This window comes from Schistocerca cancellata, chromosome 9, assembly GCF_023864275.1.
Source record: "Schistocerca cancellata isolate TAMUIC-IGC-003103 chromosome 9, iqSchCanc2.1, whole genome shotgun sequence".
NCBI lineage: Eukaryota > Metazoa > Arthropoda > Insecta > Orthoptera > Acrididae > Schistocerca > Schistocerca cancellata.
Genome location: NC_064634.1, coordinates 270,544,789 through 270,563,810, shown reverse-complemented (window position 1 = coordinate 270,563,810; position 19,022 = coordinate 270,544,789). Strand labels below are relative to the sequence as shown.

At 42.7% G+C, this 19,022-nt stretch overlaps 1 protein-coding gene across 1 annotated transcript in view; it reads right to left on the bottom strand.

The window, feature by feature from the left end:
* LOC126100976 (lysosome membrane protein 2-like) overlaps window positions 1–19,022 on the bottom strand; it is a 348,747-nt gene that overhangs the window by 102,471 nt on the left and 227,254 nt on the right. The window contains exons 5-6 of the mRNA XM_049911640.1: window positions 12,891–13,035; window positions 3,891–4,100 (exon numbers count right to left, since the gene is read on the bottom strand). Of these exons, the coding sequence (XP_049767597.1) occupies window positions 3,891–4,100; window positions 12,891–13,035 (355 nt within the window). The remainder of the gene's footprint in view (window positions 1–3,890; window positions 4,101–12,890; window positions 13,036–19,022) is intronic.

The following is a 19,022-nucleotide window of genomic DNA, read 5'->3' as shown; positions in this document are numbered from 1 at the left end:
TCCTTACGCATCCCAAGTCACCAGTCGGCAGTTTAATGACTCGGGATTGCATCTTTTCTCATTCCTTAAACTGTCTTTAATGGTACTATTTTCTCATTCTGTCTACTTTTAGAGGGGCCCCGCTACTCTGGTACCCACTTTGATCACACAGCGACGGATGCGGTCAGATGGACAGTGGAGACAGTGTATCTTCGATCATCTGTTTACTGTTAAGTGGACAGTGTCTAATCCACCCAGGTTCCACAATGGTAGTAATGTTCTTTAAAGTGTTGGCAAACATCGAATGTTTGTCTCGTTCGTATTTACTACGCGTTGGCACCAAACAGTGGTTACGTTGTAAAATGATGAAGTACATTTGTATACACTCACAAAGGGTGACTCAATTTTAGAGTATAGGAGAACGCACTTTAAAACGACGAAGAGGCCAAGTCAGGTAATCGTGATATAAACGACAGTAATACAACCAGGATGGAATATGGGACTGCCTTTAAAAGTAACAGGTCAAACTGTACTGTCTACTGACAGTCCACTGTAGCGAAACAAGCTGTCGAGGCATCAGCGTTGTGTGTACTGTTTTGCAAATTTGGTCATAGGCTAGCTGACAGCTTTAAAATTTGTGTTCAAGCACAAATAGAAAATAATAATAGCCGACATTAGCGAAAAGAAGTATTAATATCAGTAGAAGGCGGGAAATATCATGTAAGTTGCTCCTCCAGTGTTTGGAGTGGTAAATTATGTACAGCAGCAGTACTGCTATGCTCTTAAAATGTATGCGAGGCCCATTATGAAGTTTAACGGAGGTACGTTGAAATCTGAGAAGGAATTCTTTGGACTGAAGGCAACTTACTTTCGGGGACACAATGCAGAGCGAAATCAGAGAATCTGTATTCGACGAAGAACTTGTCGCAGCATTATCCCTCCCACAGGTACGACGAGAGTAAGATTAGTGATTCGAGCGCGTACACAAGCTTACATTATGTAACATAGGTCTTTTTCCTTCCTTCCCTAAGCGGACGGAAAAGGAAGTTACAAATATTGGTACACTACACGGTCCGTTTTACTTTGTACGGCGTCTTGGGATGAAAAGATGTAAATACTCGTAAGAATAAGCAAGTGATTTCCTTTAAGGTCCGAGGTACAGCGTAACAAATTGTTCTAAGCACGAGGAAGTGCGGGTTCATGCTTATCCCAACGATCGGTGACGATGGTGGTGTGTAATTTTGCTACATTCCTTGCATTTTCGCGCAACACACCACTTGCGGAGTTTCGTATTAGGCACCTTGTCAAGTTTTCAGTCGGAGCTTCGGTTCAATTACGTTTTTAGTAAGACTTCAGTTGATGTGATGTGTTCTGAGCCGAGAGAAGGCCCATAGTTCACTACAGAGGCTGTAGTACAGCACCAACCGCGTTTTTCTGTAAGCTGTAGCGATGGGATTAGTTGTTACCGCAATATCCGCGTGACTGGTTCAAATGGCCTTGAGCATTATGGGACGTAACTTCTGAGGTCATCAGTCCCTTAGAACTTCTTAAACCTAACTAACATAAGGACATCACACACATCCCTGCCCGAGGCAGGATTCGAACTTGCGACCGTAGCGGTCGCGCAGTTCCAGACTGTAGCTCCAATAACCACTTTGCCACCCCGGCCGGCCGCGTGACTGGTTTTCAGTACCAACCGTATAGATCGGACTAGCATTCGGGCGCAAAATTCTTACGATTATTAACTACTTGACGAGGCCTTTTGTGAGTACATGGGTAAGCCTCCTGATGTTCTAATTTTCCTTTCAAGGACGAGGAGTAACGGACATAAGCTATCTACCACAGGTACTGATCTGCCCCATTGTTTCCTAACTAAAATTAAAGTGCACACCGAGTTGCAGTGAGTCAACATCAATTCTTTAGCATAGTGACACTACCGTGTTCTCAATGCACAGACTTACAAAGCCCGACTCCTTTCACCTGTAGAGCTGCTTCAAAGACTAACTGAGCAAGACTGTAAATTAGAAAGCCATATGCATTTAGCCTAATATAGAAAACAAACGAAAAGTGTACGATATTTTTACAGGTACAAAAGCAAAACCTACGGAAGATGACGCACAGTCATCAAAAATGTATCAGTAAACGTACAGGAGAAAAAATGAAGGTCGCTGTAATTTACAAGATCAGGATTTTCTTACAAATTATATTGGACAAGACCTTTTACGGCATCGGTATCCGCTAGTACTTAACAGACTGTTACGAAACCACACTCAGTGGTCACCGTTAATAAAGCTCTATCATCTGCAACAACAACTGAAGGACTGTTTCGTGATCTACATTCCACGCATTGCGGGACACCCACGTCGTAGGCAAATCTTCGTTGTAACTGCAGTTCGGAAAATGTAATAAACCCGTCTGTATTATCATAGTCCACAGATTTTTTTTACTGTGTATTGACAATGCATTGACTTCCCTCATGTGAACATAGGCTATATTAGAAAGTAAGAGATTTAAGCTTGGACAGTGGTAAGACATGGGTAAAAGACTTCTACGATGGGAACACAGGCATCGAAGACGATATCTTTGCGTTCGCCTTATACCGACCTCCAAGGTATAGAAGTTAACTAACTAGTCAGAGAAATGAAACACGCCTACGCAGATTGTATCGAAACCAAACTTTAATTATGACATAATGCAGTACAGGAAATGATTCAAAGCTTAAGTTATCAAAAGAATTTTCATCAGGATAGCAGATAGACACTTTGTAAGGGAGTTGCAGAGAGGAAAAAATTCACCTGAAACTGAACACCTTGTACCTGCAGAGGGGGAGGACTCTTCCCCAGGTCTGTTCATGGATGCTGAGGTTGATCTTAAAAGTTTCAGCTATCACTGCCCCATAAGTCTTCGAACGATGGTAAGAATAAGCCGCATTTCCGCGACTCATAGCGAGGTGATTGCGAAGTTGTTTGTTCCAAGATGGAGTCTTGGTTGTCGAAAGTAATTCACACAGTCTGACAGTTAAACTCTTACCTGCGCTCAGCAGTACTCTGGACTCTTTTTATTAGTCTGTTGAACAATTGTCATCATTTGGGGTTTACGTGCTCATAGACAAAGCTGGTACTGGTGAGCCCTCTACTGAAACTAATAACTTAGGGATGTCGGTAGAGCTTTCGTGATAGTCACCACGTCGGTGTAGGCGAGGACGGACTCCAACCTTCAGGTACGAAAGAAGAGGGGGTGATTTACGTGGACATAGCGAATAGTATCATTTCATTTCTGATTCCACCCACCTGTGCCAGGATCTAACAATGTTTAGTTTGAAACTTCCTGGCAGATTAAAACTGTGTGCCGGACCGAGACACTAACTCGGGACCTTTGCCTTTCGCGGGCAAGTGCTCTACCAACTGAGCTACCCAAGCACGACTCACTCCCCGTCCTCACAGCGTGAGTCAGCTTGGGTAGCTCAGTTGGTAGAGCACTTGTCCGCGAAAGGCAAAGGTCCCGAGTTCGAGTCTCGGTCCGGCACACAGTTTTAATCTGCCAGGAAGTTTCATATCAGCGCACACTCCGCTGCAGAGTGAAAATCGCATTCTGGAATGTTTAGTTTATAATATAATTTGAAACTTCGTGCACTGTATTATTAATAGGATAATACATTTCACCTCTGATTGGGCAGCAAATGCTTATTAGTTGTCATTAAGCGACTTTCTTCTTCGTGATCATATGGGGAGTCGATTGTTCACTGTATAAGTCTCCTGGTTCAGGTCTTGCTAGCATCTGAAATGTGTGCAAAATGCTCAACCGTAGCCTCACAGTAATTATTATATTTCTTTGAATAAAGCTTGTACACGATTTTGCGGCTGCAGCCGAGTTTGGATCCTCCGAAAGTAGCTTGGTGTACGGGCACTCACCGTCTGGAGCAGGCCGACCTTGAGGTTCCTCATGGCGGGGTTGAAGGGCCCCATGACAGTCTGGATGGTGTTGATGAGCTTGTCTTTGTAGCCCCAGAACAGCTGGTGCGCCGTGAGGCTGTGGAAGGGCTGCGCCTGCAGCGCCCTCATGCCGCTCCGCAGCGCCAGGCGCGCCAGCAAGCCCGCGTCCTGCATGCGCGCGAACGCCGTCTGCAAAGTCACCGGCCGGGGAGCCGTCTCATACACAGGCGTGAAGGAGCGCAACTGAACTTGGCAAGAACTTACGTTTCACTTACTCGTTTCGGAAGATACAACGGACTGAGATAAAATATTACAGTCTAACTTAACACAGAATAACTAACACACACACACACACACACACACACACACACACACACACACACACACACACACACACACACACATTAAGCACATGCAGGACACAACAGAGCATGCGCTTTCCATTAGGAGGGTAGCAGTTGTCCTGGTGAACGAGAGTTCATATATGCCTTACCCGCTAAATTTATCTGAGTGGGTCTTATGTTTCGAGCACTCTCCTCTGTACTACGTCGTCCGCACTACACCCTATTTGAATCTTTCTTTTAATATTTTGCCCATTCTGCGAACAAATTTTGTGTGTGTGTGTGTGTGTGTGTGTGTGTGTGTGTGTGTGTGTGTGTGTGTGTGTGTGTGTGTGGACGCGCGCGAGCTTCAAATAGGGGTACAGGACAGACGACGTAGCACAGAGAGTGCTGGGAACACAAGAAATAGAGTCAAATTTAGCAGATCAGGCATATATGAACTCACGTTCACTAGGACAATTGCTACCCACCTAATGCCCCACAACCATCAACCAACTACAATTCGAACAGATTTAAAAGTAAGAAAATCCAGCCACAGCCTATTCCATAAACTAACAATAGAGGAATGAATAGACTGCAATATTCAGAGAAATGGAGAGAGTTCGTTACAAACAATATTCTAGAAAATACATGTAGCATTTGTATGTGCTTTTCAGTGACTCGTGAGAACGCAGAAATAAAACTACCAGGGGAAACAAAAACCATGAGTAATACCAAATATAATCGCGAAATATCTTGACGCAAGGACGTTACGTTTTAAACATGAAGTTCGTTGCAGCTGACAAGCCTCCAGTACATCATGATACACTAACGGTCCTACATAAGCATAGACTGTGAAATTAAGGTAATGACAAAAACAACTGTTATTTAAGTATAATTTTCATTGATTAATCATCACTTAAAGTATGTTCACATTTAACTGTTTTCAATTAAAATACTAATGGCTCAGAGGTGCTGAAACTTATCTGGGTACAATAATCAGTTTTGCCTAACAGGGTGGACTCAACATCCAGAAGGCTATAAATGACATTCACAGATAATATTGCTGTCATCAGTACAAGCGAGACAGAATTGAGTTACCTATTGAATACATACAGAATAAACGAATGAAAGTTTAGGGGAGTAGCAGACATGAGATTACAGATAAACTTACCAAATTTGGGACCATATATAACAGATGAAGTGGAGAAATTACGCCAACTCTGAAGTGAAAAAAATTGGGGTAAAGCAAGGAGGGTATAAGAGGCGGATAAGCAGAGACTAACAGGGCGTTGCCGACCAGAAGAAGCTCCATTTGTGTCACAAATAGGCCTTGATCTGAGGGGGAAGTTTCTGAGAATGTACATCTGGAGCACATAAATGTAATGATAGTCTACATCTACATCCATACTCCGCAAGCCACCTGACGGTGTGTGGCGGAGGGTACCTTCAGTACCTCTATCGGTTCTCCCTTCTATTCCAGTCTCGTATTGTTCGTGGAAAGAAGGATTGTCGATATGCCTCTGTGTGGGCTCTAATCTCTCTGATTTTATCCTCATGGTCTCTTCGCGAGATATACGTAGGAGGGAGCAATATACTGCTTGACTCTTCGGTGAAGGTATGTTCTCGAAACTTTGATAAAAGCCCGTACCGAGCTACTGAGCGTCTCTCCTGCAGAGTCTTCCACTGGAGTTTATCATCTCCGTAACGCTTTCGTGATTACTAAATGATCCTGTAACGAAGCGCGCTGCTCTCCGTTGGATCTTCTCTATGTCTTGTATCAACCCTATCTGGTACGGATCCCACACTGCTGAGCAGTATTCAAGCAGTGGGCGAACAAGCGTACTGTAACCGACTTCCTTTGTTTTCGGATTGCATTTCCTTAGGATTCTTCCAATGAATCTCAGTCTGGCATCTGCTTTACCGACAATCAACATTATATGATCATTCCATTTTAAATCACTCCTAATGCGTACTCCCAGATAATTTATGGTATTAACTGCTTCCAGTTGCTGACCTGCTATTTTTAGCTAAATGATAAAGGATCTATCTTTCTGTGTATTCGCAGCACGTTACACTCGTCTACATTGAGATTCAGTTGCCATTCCCTGCACCATGCGTCAATTCGCTGCAGATCCTCCTGCATTTCAGTACAATTTTACATTGTTACAACCTCTCGATACACCACAGCATCATCTGCAAAAAGCCTCAGTGAACTTCCGATGTCATCCACCAGGTCATTTAATGTATATTGTGAATAGCAACGGTCCTATGACACTCCCCTGCGGCACACCTGAAATTACTCTTACTTCGGAAGACTTCTCTCCATTGAGAATAACATGCTGCGTCCTGTTATCTAGGAACTCCTCAATCCAATCACACAATTGGTCTGATAGTCCATATGCTCTTACTTTGTTCAATAAACGACTGTGGGGAACTGTATCGAACGCCTTGCGGAAGTCAAGAAACACGGCATCTACCTGTGAACCCGTGTCTATGGCCCTCTGAGTCTCGTGGACGAATAGCGTGAGCTGGGTTTCACATGACCGTCTTTTTCGAAACCCATGCTGATTCCTACAGAGTAGATTTCTAGTCTCCAGAAAAGTTATTATACTCGAACACGATACGTGTTCCAAAATTCTACAACTGATCGACGTTAGAGATATAGGTCTATAGTTCTGCACATCTGTTCGACGTCCCTTCTTGAAAACGGGGATGACCTGTGCCCTTTTCCAATCCTTTGGAACGCTACGCTCTTCTAGAGACCTACGGTACACCGCTGCAAGAAGGGGGACAAGTTCCTTCGCGTACTCTGTGTAAAATTGAACTGGTATCCCATCAGGTCCAGAGGCCTTTCCTCTTTTGAGCGATTTTAATTGTTTCTCTATCCCTCTGTCGTCTATTTCGATATCTACCATTTTGTCATCTGTGCGACAATCTAGAGAAGGAACTACAGTGCATCGCTTTCCAGCGCCGATCAATGCCTGCTCGGGGAAGTGAACAAATTCCCACAAAACTGTACGAACTGAGGATGACCTCTGAACCCAGACGGCAGGAGTCATTGGTGCCGACATGAGCAACAATTTGCAGTCGGGTGCACCCAGTGTGCTCTATCGCGGGTTCAGCGGCGTTCGCGGCGCACGAGGCGGAAGGTCAATGTGGAGGCTGGCCGTGTGGCATCGCCCGCTCTGCCTGTGAGGGGACATGTGGCTGCTCCTTCAGCAAGGTCCGAGGAAACACGGGGGAAGGGGTTTATTAGTTATTGGGAGCCCCAACGTTAGGCGGGTGATGGAGCCCCTTAGGGAAATAGCGAGAAGGTCGGGGAAGAAGGCCAGTGTTCACTCTGTCTGCTTGCTCAATCACCGACTGTGTGAAACTATGATGGCAAGTTGAAAAGTAATTGCTCCGAATTTTTTTTGGAAACTTCAAAGGTTTCTAAAAAAAGAAAAGCGTTATTAACATTCTACATCTTTATTCTTCACACATACCTATTTATTTCCAATCCCTGTCGTCGAGCACATTTCTCCTAACGTGAGACCAGTTTGTTCATACCGTCACTGAAGAATGATTGTTGACAGAGCCACAACCTCATCTCTGCTTGTAGCACTTTATCACTGAAAGTAAATTCCTCGAAGGTGTTGTTTCAGTCTCGGGAACAGACGAAATCTGATGGGGCCAGTCAGGACCGCATGGAGGATGATCGATGACAGTGATCCTAAGGAGTCAGATTGTTGAAGACGTCTCAGCGCTCGTGTGCTGTCTCGCACTGTCATGCTGAAGTAGAGGGTGTGCCATGTGCGGACATACCGAGTTCGTAACACTACTACAGCACACTGTTTCTTATGGTGTAAGATGGCAAGAACTATGCCCCTTACATGAAGTCATTAAAGATCATCTAACTCACGTTGAACGAACTGTAGGGCTGAACAAAAATGACTGACAAGGCACAATGCATCTTGTAGAGGGTATACTATGGACGTATTGGAATAATTAATGTCGGTTGATGGTTTTAAAGTAATTCACACGACATGAAAACTTCGTGGAAATGCGTCGATTTACTGGAGGCTAGTTTATCCCAGGGAAGTATTCAGAATTGACTGTGGCCAGCGGGGGAGCGTCGAAGGGAAGCGACAATAGGCAGCTTAGAGCGGCCCAAACTCTGAGAAAGCGGTAACAGGGCGTGGCCTCCAGCTGCCTTAAGATGAGTGACAGTGAGTGGGTGGTTGACCCCATGCTGGTGTACCGGGAAGCAGACGGAGAACTTGTATGCCTGTTGATAAATGTCTGTCATCCCGTTTTCAGTGAAACATGCGAGAAAGCCATGCAAAGCTACGGTGGAGCGGTCAACAGAGCTCAACATATGCGTCTTCATGACTATAGCAACTTCATGCTGTATTCACGGTCCGCAGAGTCTGAAGCAGATCAGGTGAAGAGCGACAGAATGAAATACGCCGGCCTCTGATGTGAGTGTGGGACCAGGGAATTTGAAGTACTCTCCTGGGAGTCGGAATTCCGGAAAAATTGGTGTTTGTGCAGACGCTAACCTTGATGGGTGGCCTGGGAGGAGCTAAATAGCAAAAGGTGAGAGGAAGGGAAGTTTTGTAGGAATTTGTTCACTTCCCAGAGCAGGCATTGATCGGCACTGGAAAGCGATGCATAATTAACGCGACTTGCGCTGCAATTGGCGTAAGTGATTTTGCTGGAGGGGAAACTGAGGCGAAGAGCGGACTATGAGAAGTCTCCGTAGTGTTCTTCCGTTCCCAGCTTGCCTAGAGTGCGGACGTGGCGTTCTTTACTCAGCTTGCCTGAGAAAGAGTGAGCGTCTCTGCAGTTTAGGACTTAGCAAATGGAACGATTGAGCTTGGAGATAGGAAGTTTTGGTTCAGCTATGTACTGAGCAAGATAGCTAGGAGTGAATAGACGAGTGCAACCTTGCAGCACCACGAGGTGGGCCGACATCTGCACAACGACACCCCTCCTCCACACTGTATTCGGTGATATTGCGCTTGCTCTGGCCACTGATTAATTTGTTGGATCACGTCGGCAAGGTTTCCTCAAGGGTTTCATGGGCTGTGTATTGTAGAATTCTTCTCGCACTTCGTATTATGCCTAGGTCAGTCGATAGGAATTTCTTTTGAGTTATCGCGCTTTACTCCACGCAAACGCAATTTATTACCACTGCCTCATAGGAGAGTCTTTTAATGTGATGATTGAAGGTCGGGAGTTAAAATATATTTGTGCTAATTGACTGCACCTGTTTTCAATCAAGTAGTTGAAATCCCAAGTCACTGTCTTAATTTTATGTTCAACATTTGCATCTGGTGTTCAATAGCTGAATCTAACATCAATGTGCACCCCTTTTTAATTAAAAGTGATCAATTCCGAATCAATGTCAACACTGCCACCGCAGTTCAATCAGGAGTAACAGGGCCTTATCACTTTATTTTGCGTTATCCGATATTGCGGCAGTTTTGCGCTCTCTGTTGATTTCTTAGTCAATTAGCTGGGGTGAACACACGCCAAACCAGATAAGTGATGAGTGGGGTGTTACAGCGGATCGCCACAGCTACGTTACACCCCACGCAGATGGTAGCAATTGCGAAGCGGTAAAGTCAACCGAGTAATATGCACGACGTTTAATGGTTCAGCCGATATGTAGAAGAGAATAAAAAAATCGGACGCTTTTCTTTTCAGCACGCCCTCATAGAAAAAGAGGAGAATCTAAGCATTTGAGTTGCGGTGTTAAAGAAAGATGCTGAAAATTAGGTGGACTGGTAAGATTAATTAGGTGGTCCTCCGCTGGATCGCCGGGGAAGGAAGGATTATGTTGAGAGCGCTCACTATGGCTCACACTGGCAGGAGACGTGTTTAGCCTTCATGAAGGAACTGCCTCGGTACAACACCCAACTGTAGACTCGAGGAAACGCGAAGGAATATATATCCACTAATCGGAGTCTTTCAATGAAATTGTGGCGGAATTATTCGCTTAAGAAGGCTGGTGAGACAAACATGGCTACACTCAAATCGCATTATCACAACGTGAAGTAACACTTTCACCTGTGAGAGGATGAATTTTGGTCGCACTGAATATGACGAGTTATGCAGCAGGTACGGTAATTGTGGCCACTGTATCGCTGAGTAACACAAGCAGTCGCCATCGTGACCAGGCGACTGAATTACCTAACTGTTCTTTCAAACAGAAAAAACTGGGTTTTCTAAACTGTAGCATGATAACTCCTCAGTTCATTGTTATGGGCTCCGTTGTTATAGGCAAGCGAGTTAAAATTGTATGGTGGTAGACGTTTGTTATCCGTGGCCCCACCACCGCTCCTAGATCCTTGATCAGACTGTAGCTGTGCGCTCATGCTACGAGATACACACCTTTCTTGTACACGGTTTGGTGGTTCTTAAAACTACAGTTCCTAAATTCTTGTAAACATTGTTCATGTTCAACTGCTTATTCACAAATGGGCTGCAATGATCGAATTTTGTTCGATAACCGCGTTACTGATTGTGATTTAGGACTACTAATTCTTTTGAGTAATAACTGACAATTGTTGTTCGTGTGCGGCAGTTCCTTCACTATCTGTAGACGTACGTCTGCGGGAAGCAACAACTAATACTCCCCCCCCCCCCCCCTCCCCCAAGAGGCGTAATGTGAGAGAAAACTCAGTAATTCTGATTAGCTTGCATTTGTACAGTACTGGTCTCATTAACACGCATTTTTCTGCGGAGAATTACTTTTTGTGAAGCTGATTTATTTGCACGGTCCTTTCGGTTAGTTGTCGATACTGTACACACGCTCCGACTTCTCTTACCACATGCAACTGCGATTTATTTCCTCCTGCGTGGCTAGGTGGGCAGTGTCCTTGAGGCTTGTTAAATTGTAGGCCGTGTATCGCACCTAAGGACGTTAAGAGATGGAATTTAAGTACTGGACGAAAATCAGTTTGATAAGAGAAGGAGTTATACCACGGGAAAAACAGTTTTGTTATTAGTAACAGGAACGGAACGAAGAAAAAATTCAGGACACCTTATGGTCTTCTTCTTCTGTCCGAAGACTGGTTTGATGCAGTTCTCCACACTACTGTATCCTGTGCAAGTGTCAGCCTTAGCATTTTTACAGCAAACTACATACATATCGATATGCTTACTGCCTCTTCCCTCCTCTCCCCTCCCCCCACCAAAACTGGTGATACCTTCGTGGGTCAGGATGCGTCCTATCGACAGATACCTGCCTTTGATCAAATTGGGCTATAATTCTCGTTCTCTCTCTTCCATCCCCCCCCCCCCCCCTCCCGAAGTCCGATTTAGTACCTAAGGTGATCCACCTACCCGTACGACTTTCAATATTGTTTTATAGCGAATCATTTCGGAAGTTTCTATTCTCGTCCGAACTGGTTATCGTCCACGTTTCATTTCCGTTGAAGGCGGCATTCCATATAAATATTTTCAGGAAGGCCCACGAAACAAATTTGTATTAGTTGTTACCAAATTTTTCTTTCTGTTACTTTATTTTATACCATCCCTACTTCGCCTACCTTCAATTATTTTACCGCGAAAATCTGCCAACTCTATGACCACATGTAGTGTGTGATTTCCTACCAAATTGTGTGAACATCGCCTGATTAAATGCGACTACGTTTCTTACTCGTTTTTTTCATTTGTTGATGTTGGTCTTGCCTCGTTTCAAGACACTAACCGTTCCACTCAATTGCCCTTCCAAATCCTTTATCCACTGTCAATTAAGTCCTCAGCAAACCTTTGTTTCTAATTTTTTTTCTACGACATTAATTCCCTTTTAGAATTTGTCCTTTATTTCATTTGATGCCAGCTTGAAGTACTCACCGAATGATGCCGAGGACGGTCTATAATATTTAAGGCTCACTTTTCAGTTACTTCTTCTCTTTTATGCCCCACTCCCGTAATTGCAGTCCGGTTTATGTACAAACAATTTTCTGCTCTGTGTATGTTACTCTGCTAACTTCAGAATTTCACAGAGTCGTTGAAGTCAACATTTTTTACAATCTTGCTGTAAACCCACTAATTCTGTACACGTAGATCTGTCTTTCTTCAAACCTATCTTCGAGGATAAATCGTTAGGTAAGCTCGGCCTTACGTTTTCCTGCATTTCTCCCGATCACTAACTCATCTATCAGAGACCGGCTTTCACGAATTTCTCTGTTCTTCTACCAGTGATTCTGATCAGTATTTTCAACAATGGCTTATTGAAATCATTGTTCGATAATATTGACAACTGTCAACTTAAATTTTCTGCAATTGAAACAGCAACCAGCCACAAGAATGGCTTATTTGGATCGAATCACGACCGGTTTCTGATTTTCTACAAATCCATCTTCTCATGGTCTTTACGAGTTTCGTTCTTTTCTTGCGGGTGCCTTGTTTTGTAAACATTAACTACGAAACGAGGTCCCAGCGAGTAAACAACCATCCGACGATGGATTTATAAAAAATCTGAAATCGGTCATGGTTTGAGTCAAATAAATCCTGCCAAGCCATACTTAGGGCTGGTTGCTGTTTCAATTATGAAACTAAATGGAATAGTTTTGTGATGATTGGTCTAATGTAATTAACATTACAATGTACCTAGAGATAGCCTTAAACAATTTGGTGGTCAGAAAAGGAAGTCGTGTCTCACCATAAGCGGCATGTTGGCGACGGTGACAGTATCGTTCAGCGTGCCGTTTGACTCTTCTGGGACGAAGACGTACGTGTTGTTCAGCCTGTAGGTTATAGTGGTGTCGTTGTCACCGAATTTGATATCGGTCTTTTTGGAAATCTCCCTGAAACGAAAAGTTCGAAGAACTGTAAATAAATGTACACAGTCATTAGTATTGTTACTAAATTTTGTCAGGACTTAAGTAGAAAAAAAGTGTACCCATACTTCACGTAGAATAGGTCTTTCACCATAGTCCATTTACATTAATGCTTAAACTGATCTTCAGAAAAAAGATTTGGTAGGACTGTGTAAACAACGAGAATATGCTACTATTTTAAGAGAAATACAATGAAAGCTACCATTTCAAGTGATTTCGAAACGGTCTTTCTGTATTTTACCAAGCAGTTCTTCGAGTACTTCATGAAAGAAATATTTTTACATTATTTTGAAGTGACTATGTTTTACGGCTTCTAGCAATCTTGGAAAATCTAGGTTTACACAACGTGAACTGTCACTTTGTTAATCAACCGGTTTCGTTCATAAATGGACCTTTCTCAGTATTTATATGACATCAAAAATCATGTTTATAACAAACCTCAAGTATCAGTTGCCCATTGTCACATGTCTACTATATGCTTTATGTTCTCCAGGTTTGTAATTTTATTCCTGTGTGACATGATACTTGTCAATAGTCATGGTTTGTCATCTTAGTTTCATGTCATTTTATAACTAATGATGGCCCGTTTATGACCGAAATTTCATCTGTAATCACGTGGAAATACTGATGTTTGTGACTCATGATTTCCTATAAATACTGTGCGCTGAAACGGTAATGTACCATTTTGCACTTTGCGTTATTTTTTATCTGCTTTGTTGTTGTGCACTCCAAAGGAGCTGCATTCAGAGAGGTTTAGGGTGTTTTGCTGCAATTCGTAGTGCCTTGGCAGCTTCATGGTTTGATAGATCAGATTGCAGAAGTCGAAAACGCTAATTTGCTGTTAGCGATTCTGATTGCTTGTACGGTTACGATTCTGATTACCACTGGTTGGTTGTACGATCTGTGTTGGCTGCTTACTCGATTCAGGTATCGTAATTGTTATATTCAAATAAAAATGTAAGTAAAAGGTATTTCTTAACGTTCCCGTTTCTGAGATGTTTAAGTCAGAGCACTTAACGCTTTTTATTTTAAGTCTGCGAAAATTGTAATAATTATAACTAGTTATGAGTTAAGTTTCTATCCGGTGTGCGTCAGTTTTCCTGCAAGCGACATAGCATCTTCGCTTCGGAAATGAAATTTTACCGAGAATTACGTTGAACTGTGATAGTTACAAAAATCAGATTCATTAAAAAGAGAGCAGATAGGACGGCCAGCATATGCCACGATATTAGATCGATGCATCACCAAGTTATAACCGGAATGAAGGAATGCGCTACTTCTTGTCATCAGATATCAGTGGTTAACAGGAACTTTTTCTGAAAGTTTGCACAATAACCGTCTTCTTATATTTCAAAAAAGTGCAATATGGTCGAGACGAACAGGAGAGAAATGTTACAAATAAAAGGCGAAAGCGCAGCATAGCAGCATGTTGCCATCCTGCAGACAGTTTCGTCTCAGTGTATGGCTCTGAGGCCACGGTTCATATCCCGATCGTGTGAACCACGGACGTAGCTTACACCTTACAATAGGCAAGCTGTAAGATACATCGACTTTTCCGTTTTCTGTCGTTCCTTAGTCGCCTCAAGATTCATGGAGCTATGTTCCGTTTTTGCAACTCGTTTCACTCTTTTTATTTATGAAGGATCTTCATTGGCTTTTAATACATGTTTTTCTTTACATACATAATGAATGCACTATGCAGTAGTTACAAGTAGGTTATTGTGTTAAATTTTCTCATTTCACTTGTTTTTCAAGTTAGAAACGACTGTTGCAGCACAAATTTCGTGAAGTTAAATTATCGTTCTATATTATTTACGATTTCCAGTTTTGTTAATTCATGTGCGTCATACTGGAGGTGTGTTTACTCGATCTCCGAACGACCGGTTTTCTGCGTTTTCTCGCCCATATTTATTACAGTACTTCACTTACACTTTTCACTGTGTATTTAACGTGTGTTTACGCCGACTGTCTCTGTGTGTTTATCTTTCGTCTTTTGTATGTTTTATGTATATATGGTATGACACTCGTTCATTGTGTGTGTGTGTGTGTGTGTGTGTGTGTGGTGTGTGGAGAGATAGAGATATATAGATATTTATTTTCTGTTGTTATTTTAGTGGCTAACATGATCACTGAGCTATTGCTTATGTTGATTTAGTCATTAATTACTTTCTGACTGAAAAAGCTCTTCCTATATGATAGTTATCCTGTAATATCAGGAGTTTATGTTGCGATTGTTCACTCCAAAAATTTACATGTCCTCTTCCATGTCGGAAGGTTCTTGTCCGTGTTTTTTCATGGTGTTGAGCAATGACTTTTCATACTTACGGCTTCTCGTATGTTCTTTAATGCAAACTTGTGGGACAGGCCACTGAAGATGTTTCATAAATAAAGGAAGCGAAACGTGTATGGTAAAAGACAAACAGCGTTTATTTAGTTGCGAAGACGGGACACGCCTTCATGAATTTACGACACATTTCAGAGAGATTTTGACACTATCACTAAATAGCGGAGCCGCACTTCTAGCCTATCATTCCAGTCCTACCCTAAACTATGGGTCATATGTCTTCATTTGCTCCACAGGAAGATGTATCAAGTTTTAATGTTACAACAAATAGGTATAGTTAATTAGGGGCAATCAACTTATTCATTGCTTTGTTTTCTTATATGAACATCGATGACAGACGATGCGATATATGGTGAATAACTAGTTGTCACGACCTTCATGAATTTCTCTCACTGAAACTTTACCGCAGTGAATAATCTGACACGTATGACTAGTCTGCGTTCGAGAATCCTACACGAAACAGTAATTATTTTTGTGTGTGCCGTGACCCATATATCTACGCACCCGGACGTCATGGACACTGCCAACCAGCTGTTCCAAATTCAAATCTTACGCCCATCGCGCGTGCACAGCGCTGACTACCATGATAGCCCACAATTCACTGTCAGTAGGCTATTACCGCTGGACGCAGCTTACCCAACTGTCGATGTAAGACTATAGACACATCTCCCGTCGATACGCAGCTACATTAAATAAACTCAAGAACCCATACGGAACAGGAAAGTATGTCACATGTGACGATATAGGATCATTGCAATATCCTCACTGTCACCTATCTCTTCAGCGCAATAGCGCCAAAGTTGTGTCCTATCTATTGGACGCTGACTACATGAAGAGGGTAGTTCGTGTTGAATGCGTGAGAAAACCGCTAAGGTTGAGTGAGTGATCCAACTGCGTCCTGTTACGGCCTCGGCGAGAAACCAGCACTTCGTCGTGGTTGGCTCGATTTTCTATTACTGCCGCAATGGACATTCCCATACTAAACCCATCATTTTTAGAACTACTTAATAATGGAACTCTGCAAATCTGTTAGGTTGCCACTACATGGCTGGTACTGTCTACCAGATACCCCACACTTGAGGAATCTTTCTGCTCATGGCGTCGTCCCCCCTACCAAGAAGCCTGTGTAACGATCTTATAGGTGAAAATTAATAACGAATTCACATTGGTTCACGGAAGTAACGAGAAAACGTAAATAAAGAATATCTCTAAATAGTGAAAAGTGTGCGGCCATCCGCATGAGTAATAAAATTCGGTTACACGGCGAAGAACATAGGGGGAAACAGGGATGAATAGCCGTATCGGGAAGATGGCGAACACGTGTTGATCTCCAACTAATCGCTTTACAGCGCTGCCCGTCAGTTGACAGCGCGTCGTTGTGGTGTGTGACACGTTGATGAATACCTTGAATCTTTCTTGTAACAAAAAATAACTATTTTTGTGATACCAATTTTTAATACACTGTAAGGCTACACAGCATGTCCATAGTTTCCCATTTTTCCGGAAGTAGACTGAATAGTTACGGAAACTAACATTTCAGAGCTGTACAGGTGTAGCTCCGTACTGCCGTGTTTCTGTTTGCATTCTCGTCCACCATGTTTGATTACGCGCTATTATTTTTCTCTGCCGGCTGCGAGAGATGGCCACACCCCATTTGGGATAGTTAGCCACGCCGTAAAACATTTATTTTTTAGTTGTGGCGGGAATCTACCTTTTTACAGATTCCAACTAAGTATGTCCCCAACCTTAGTTCAAATAAAGACAAGTGAAGAAAAAAAAAGTTCAAATTGCTATCAATAACGTAAAACTTGATAGTTATTCAGTCAGAAGAATTTCTGTATAGTTCAATATTCCAAGCAAAATCCTACAGCGAAAATTAAAAGTAGGTTGTCGTTAAACTGCCATGTGTCTAGGTTCCTGTTCGGGTTTGACCAGTAAGGAACCGCTTGTGTTATTTCGTATGATTTTCTCTGCAAAACGTACTGCAACAATTAGGTCCATAAAAAGTTGTAATTATTGAATTCTCATAAAAAGATTTCCTCTTAGTTATTAATGTGTTTTGACAGCTGGTTGTCTATCCATTGCCTGTCCGGCCATCTAACCGTGATATACAGGATAGATGGCCATATGTTACAGAATTCAAAAAAATTTCATAGTTTGTTTGAACTTTGGTCTAACTTCGTGACAGAAGACATTGTTTTTATGATTATACAAAACACTTACATATACTAGTGTTTTTCGTGTTTGTTATTGGCATTTGAAAAAATCATGGTTATTTCTCCCCATTTTACTGTACTATCTAAAAGCTGTCGAAAACTACTACGAAAAACTTAAAATGGAAACATTACTAAGATAATGCGTGGAAGGCGAACCAAAGGCTCCATTTTGTTGACAGAACACTTAGAATACGCAACAAGTCTACTAAAGAGATTGCCTACACTATGCTTGTCCATCCTCACCTGGAGGATTGCTACGTTACACAAGATCCATACCACGGAGGATTGGTGGAGGGCACCTTTTCTGTATTACGATATTGCAGTGCCCGAGATATTCTGATTACGATGCAAAGTTCCTTTTGACATGCATATATGTCCAAAGGAACTTGGCATCTTAATCAGAACACAGGCACTGCAACATCTTATTTATCCGCCGTTACCGTGTAAGCTACTTTCAAGTACGACGTCTGACTTGCAGGGAAATATACATAATAGATGTACGAGTATAGATCACAGACGCAAGGTTGACGACATATGGAACTTTGGGTCTGGCCATGAGTCGTGTGTAGACAACCAAAGGCTAAGGCGACAGCTCGCGATAAGTAGGAAATTCGGGTTCGAGTTCCAGTGGGGAGGGAGGGAGGGAGGGAGGGAGGGAGGGAGGGAGGGAGGGAGGGAGAGAGAGAGAGAGAGAGAGAGAGAGAGAGAGAGAGAGAGAGAGAGACAGACTTACATGGTACGCGAGTTCGGGTAGCTTTCATTAAAACAAAGATGTTTTCCGTTGCGACAAGACTTCGTCATGGAATTTCAGTCACCACCTTTCTACTCTGAATGAAAATATTTTTCTGACGCCAATCTATAGAGGGAAGAAATGGTCACATTTACGGTGTAGGTACTCTCACAGCTGCTGATATAATTAGTTGTCACGGCATCAAAAATCCAATTTGATGTAAACTTAACAGCAGACGACATACCGACAGAAAAAAGGAATGCAAAGAGCGCGCTAAGAATATTCATAAGTAGCTTGTGACCTTATGTTATACAACAAATCGAAATAGAAAGATATGATTTGTCCTTTATATCACTTAACAGGTCGGCACTACCACTGTGCAACAAACCAACAAGGATCTCAGATCCCACTCAACTAAGCGGAGTCTTCCAAATTTTCAGCCGGAAATGTCATATGATTTCCCTGGGAGTGTAAGACATTACTCACGCTCTATCTATAAGTTACGAACCCATCTTAATAATAACAGACACACAAGTTGTGTCCGCGGTAGGTGACGTGTGCATGGAAAAAGCTAAAAAAATAGTTGAGTGGGCTAAGTTTAAGCCCACTAAATTAGTAACGTACTTGCGCACCAAAGGGGCATCGATTGTGCGCGAGGAAGTGT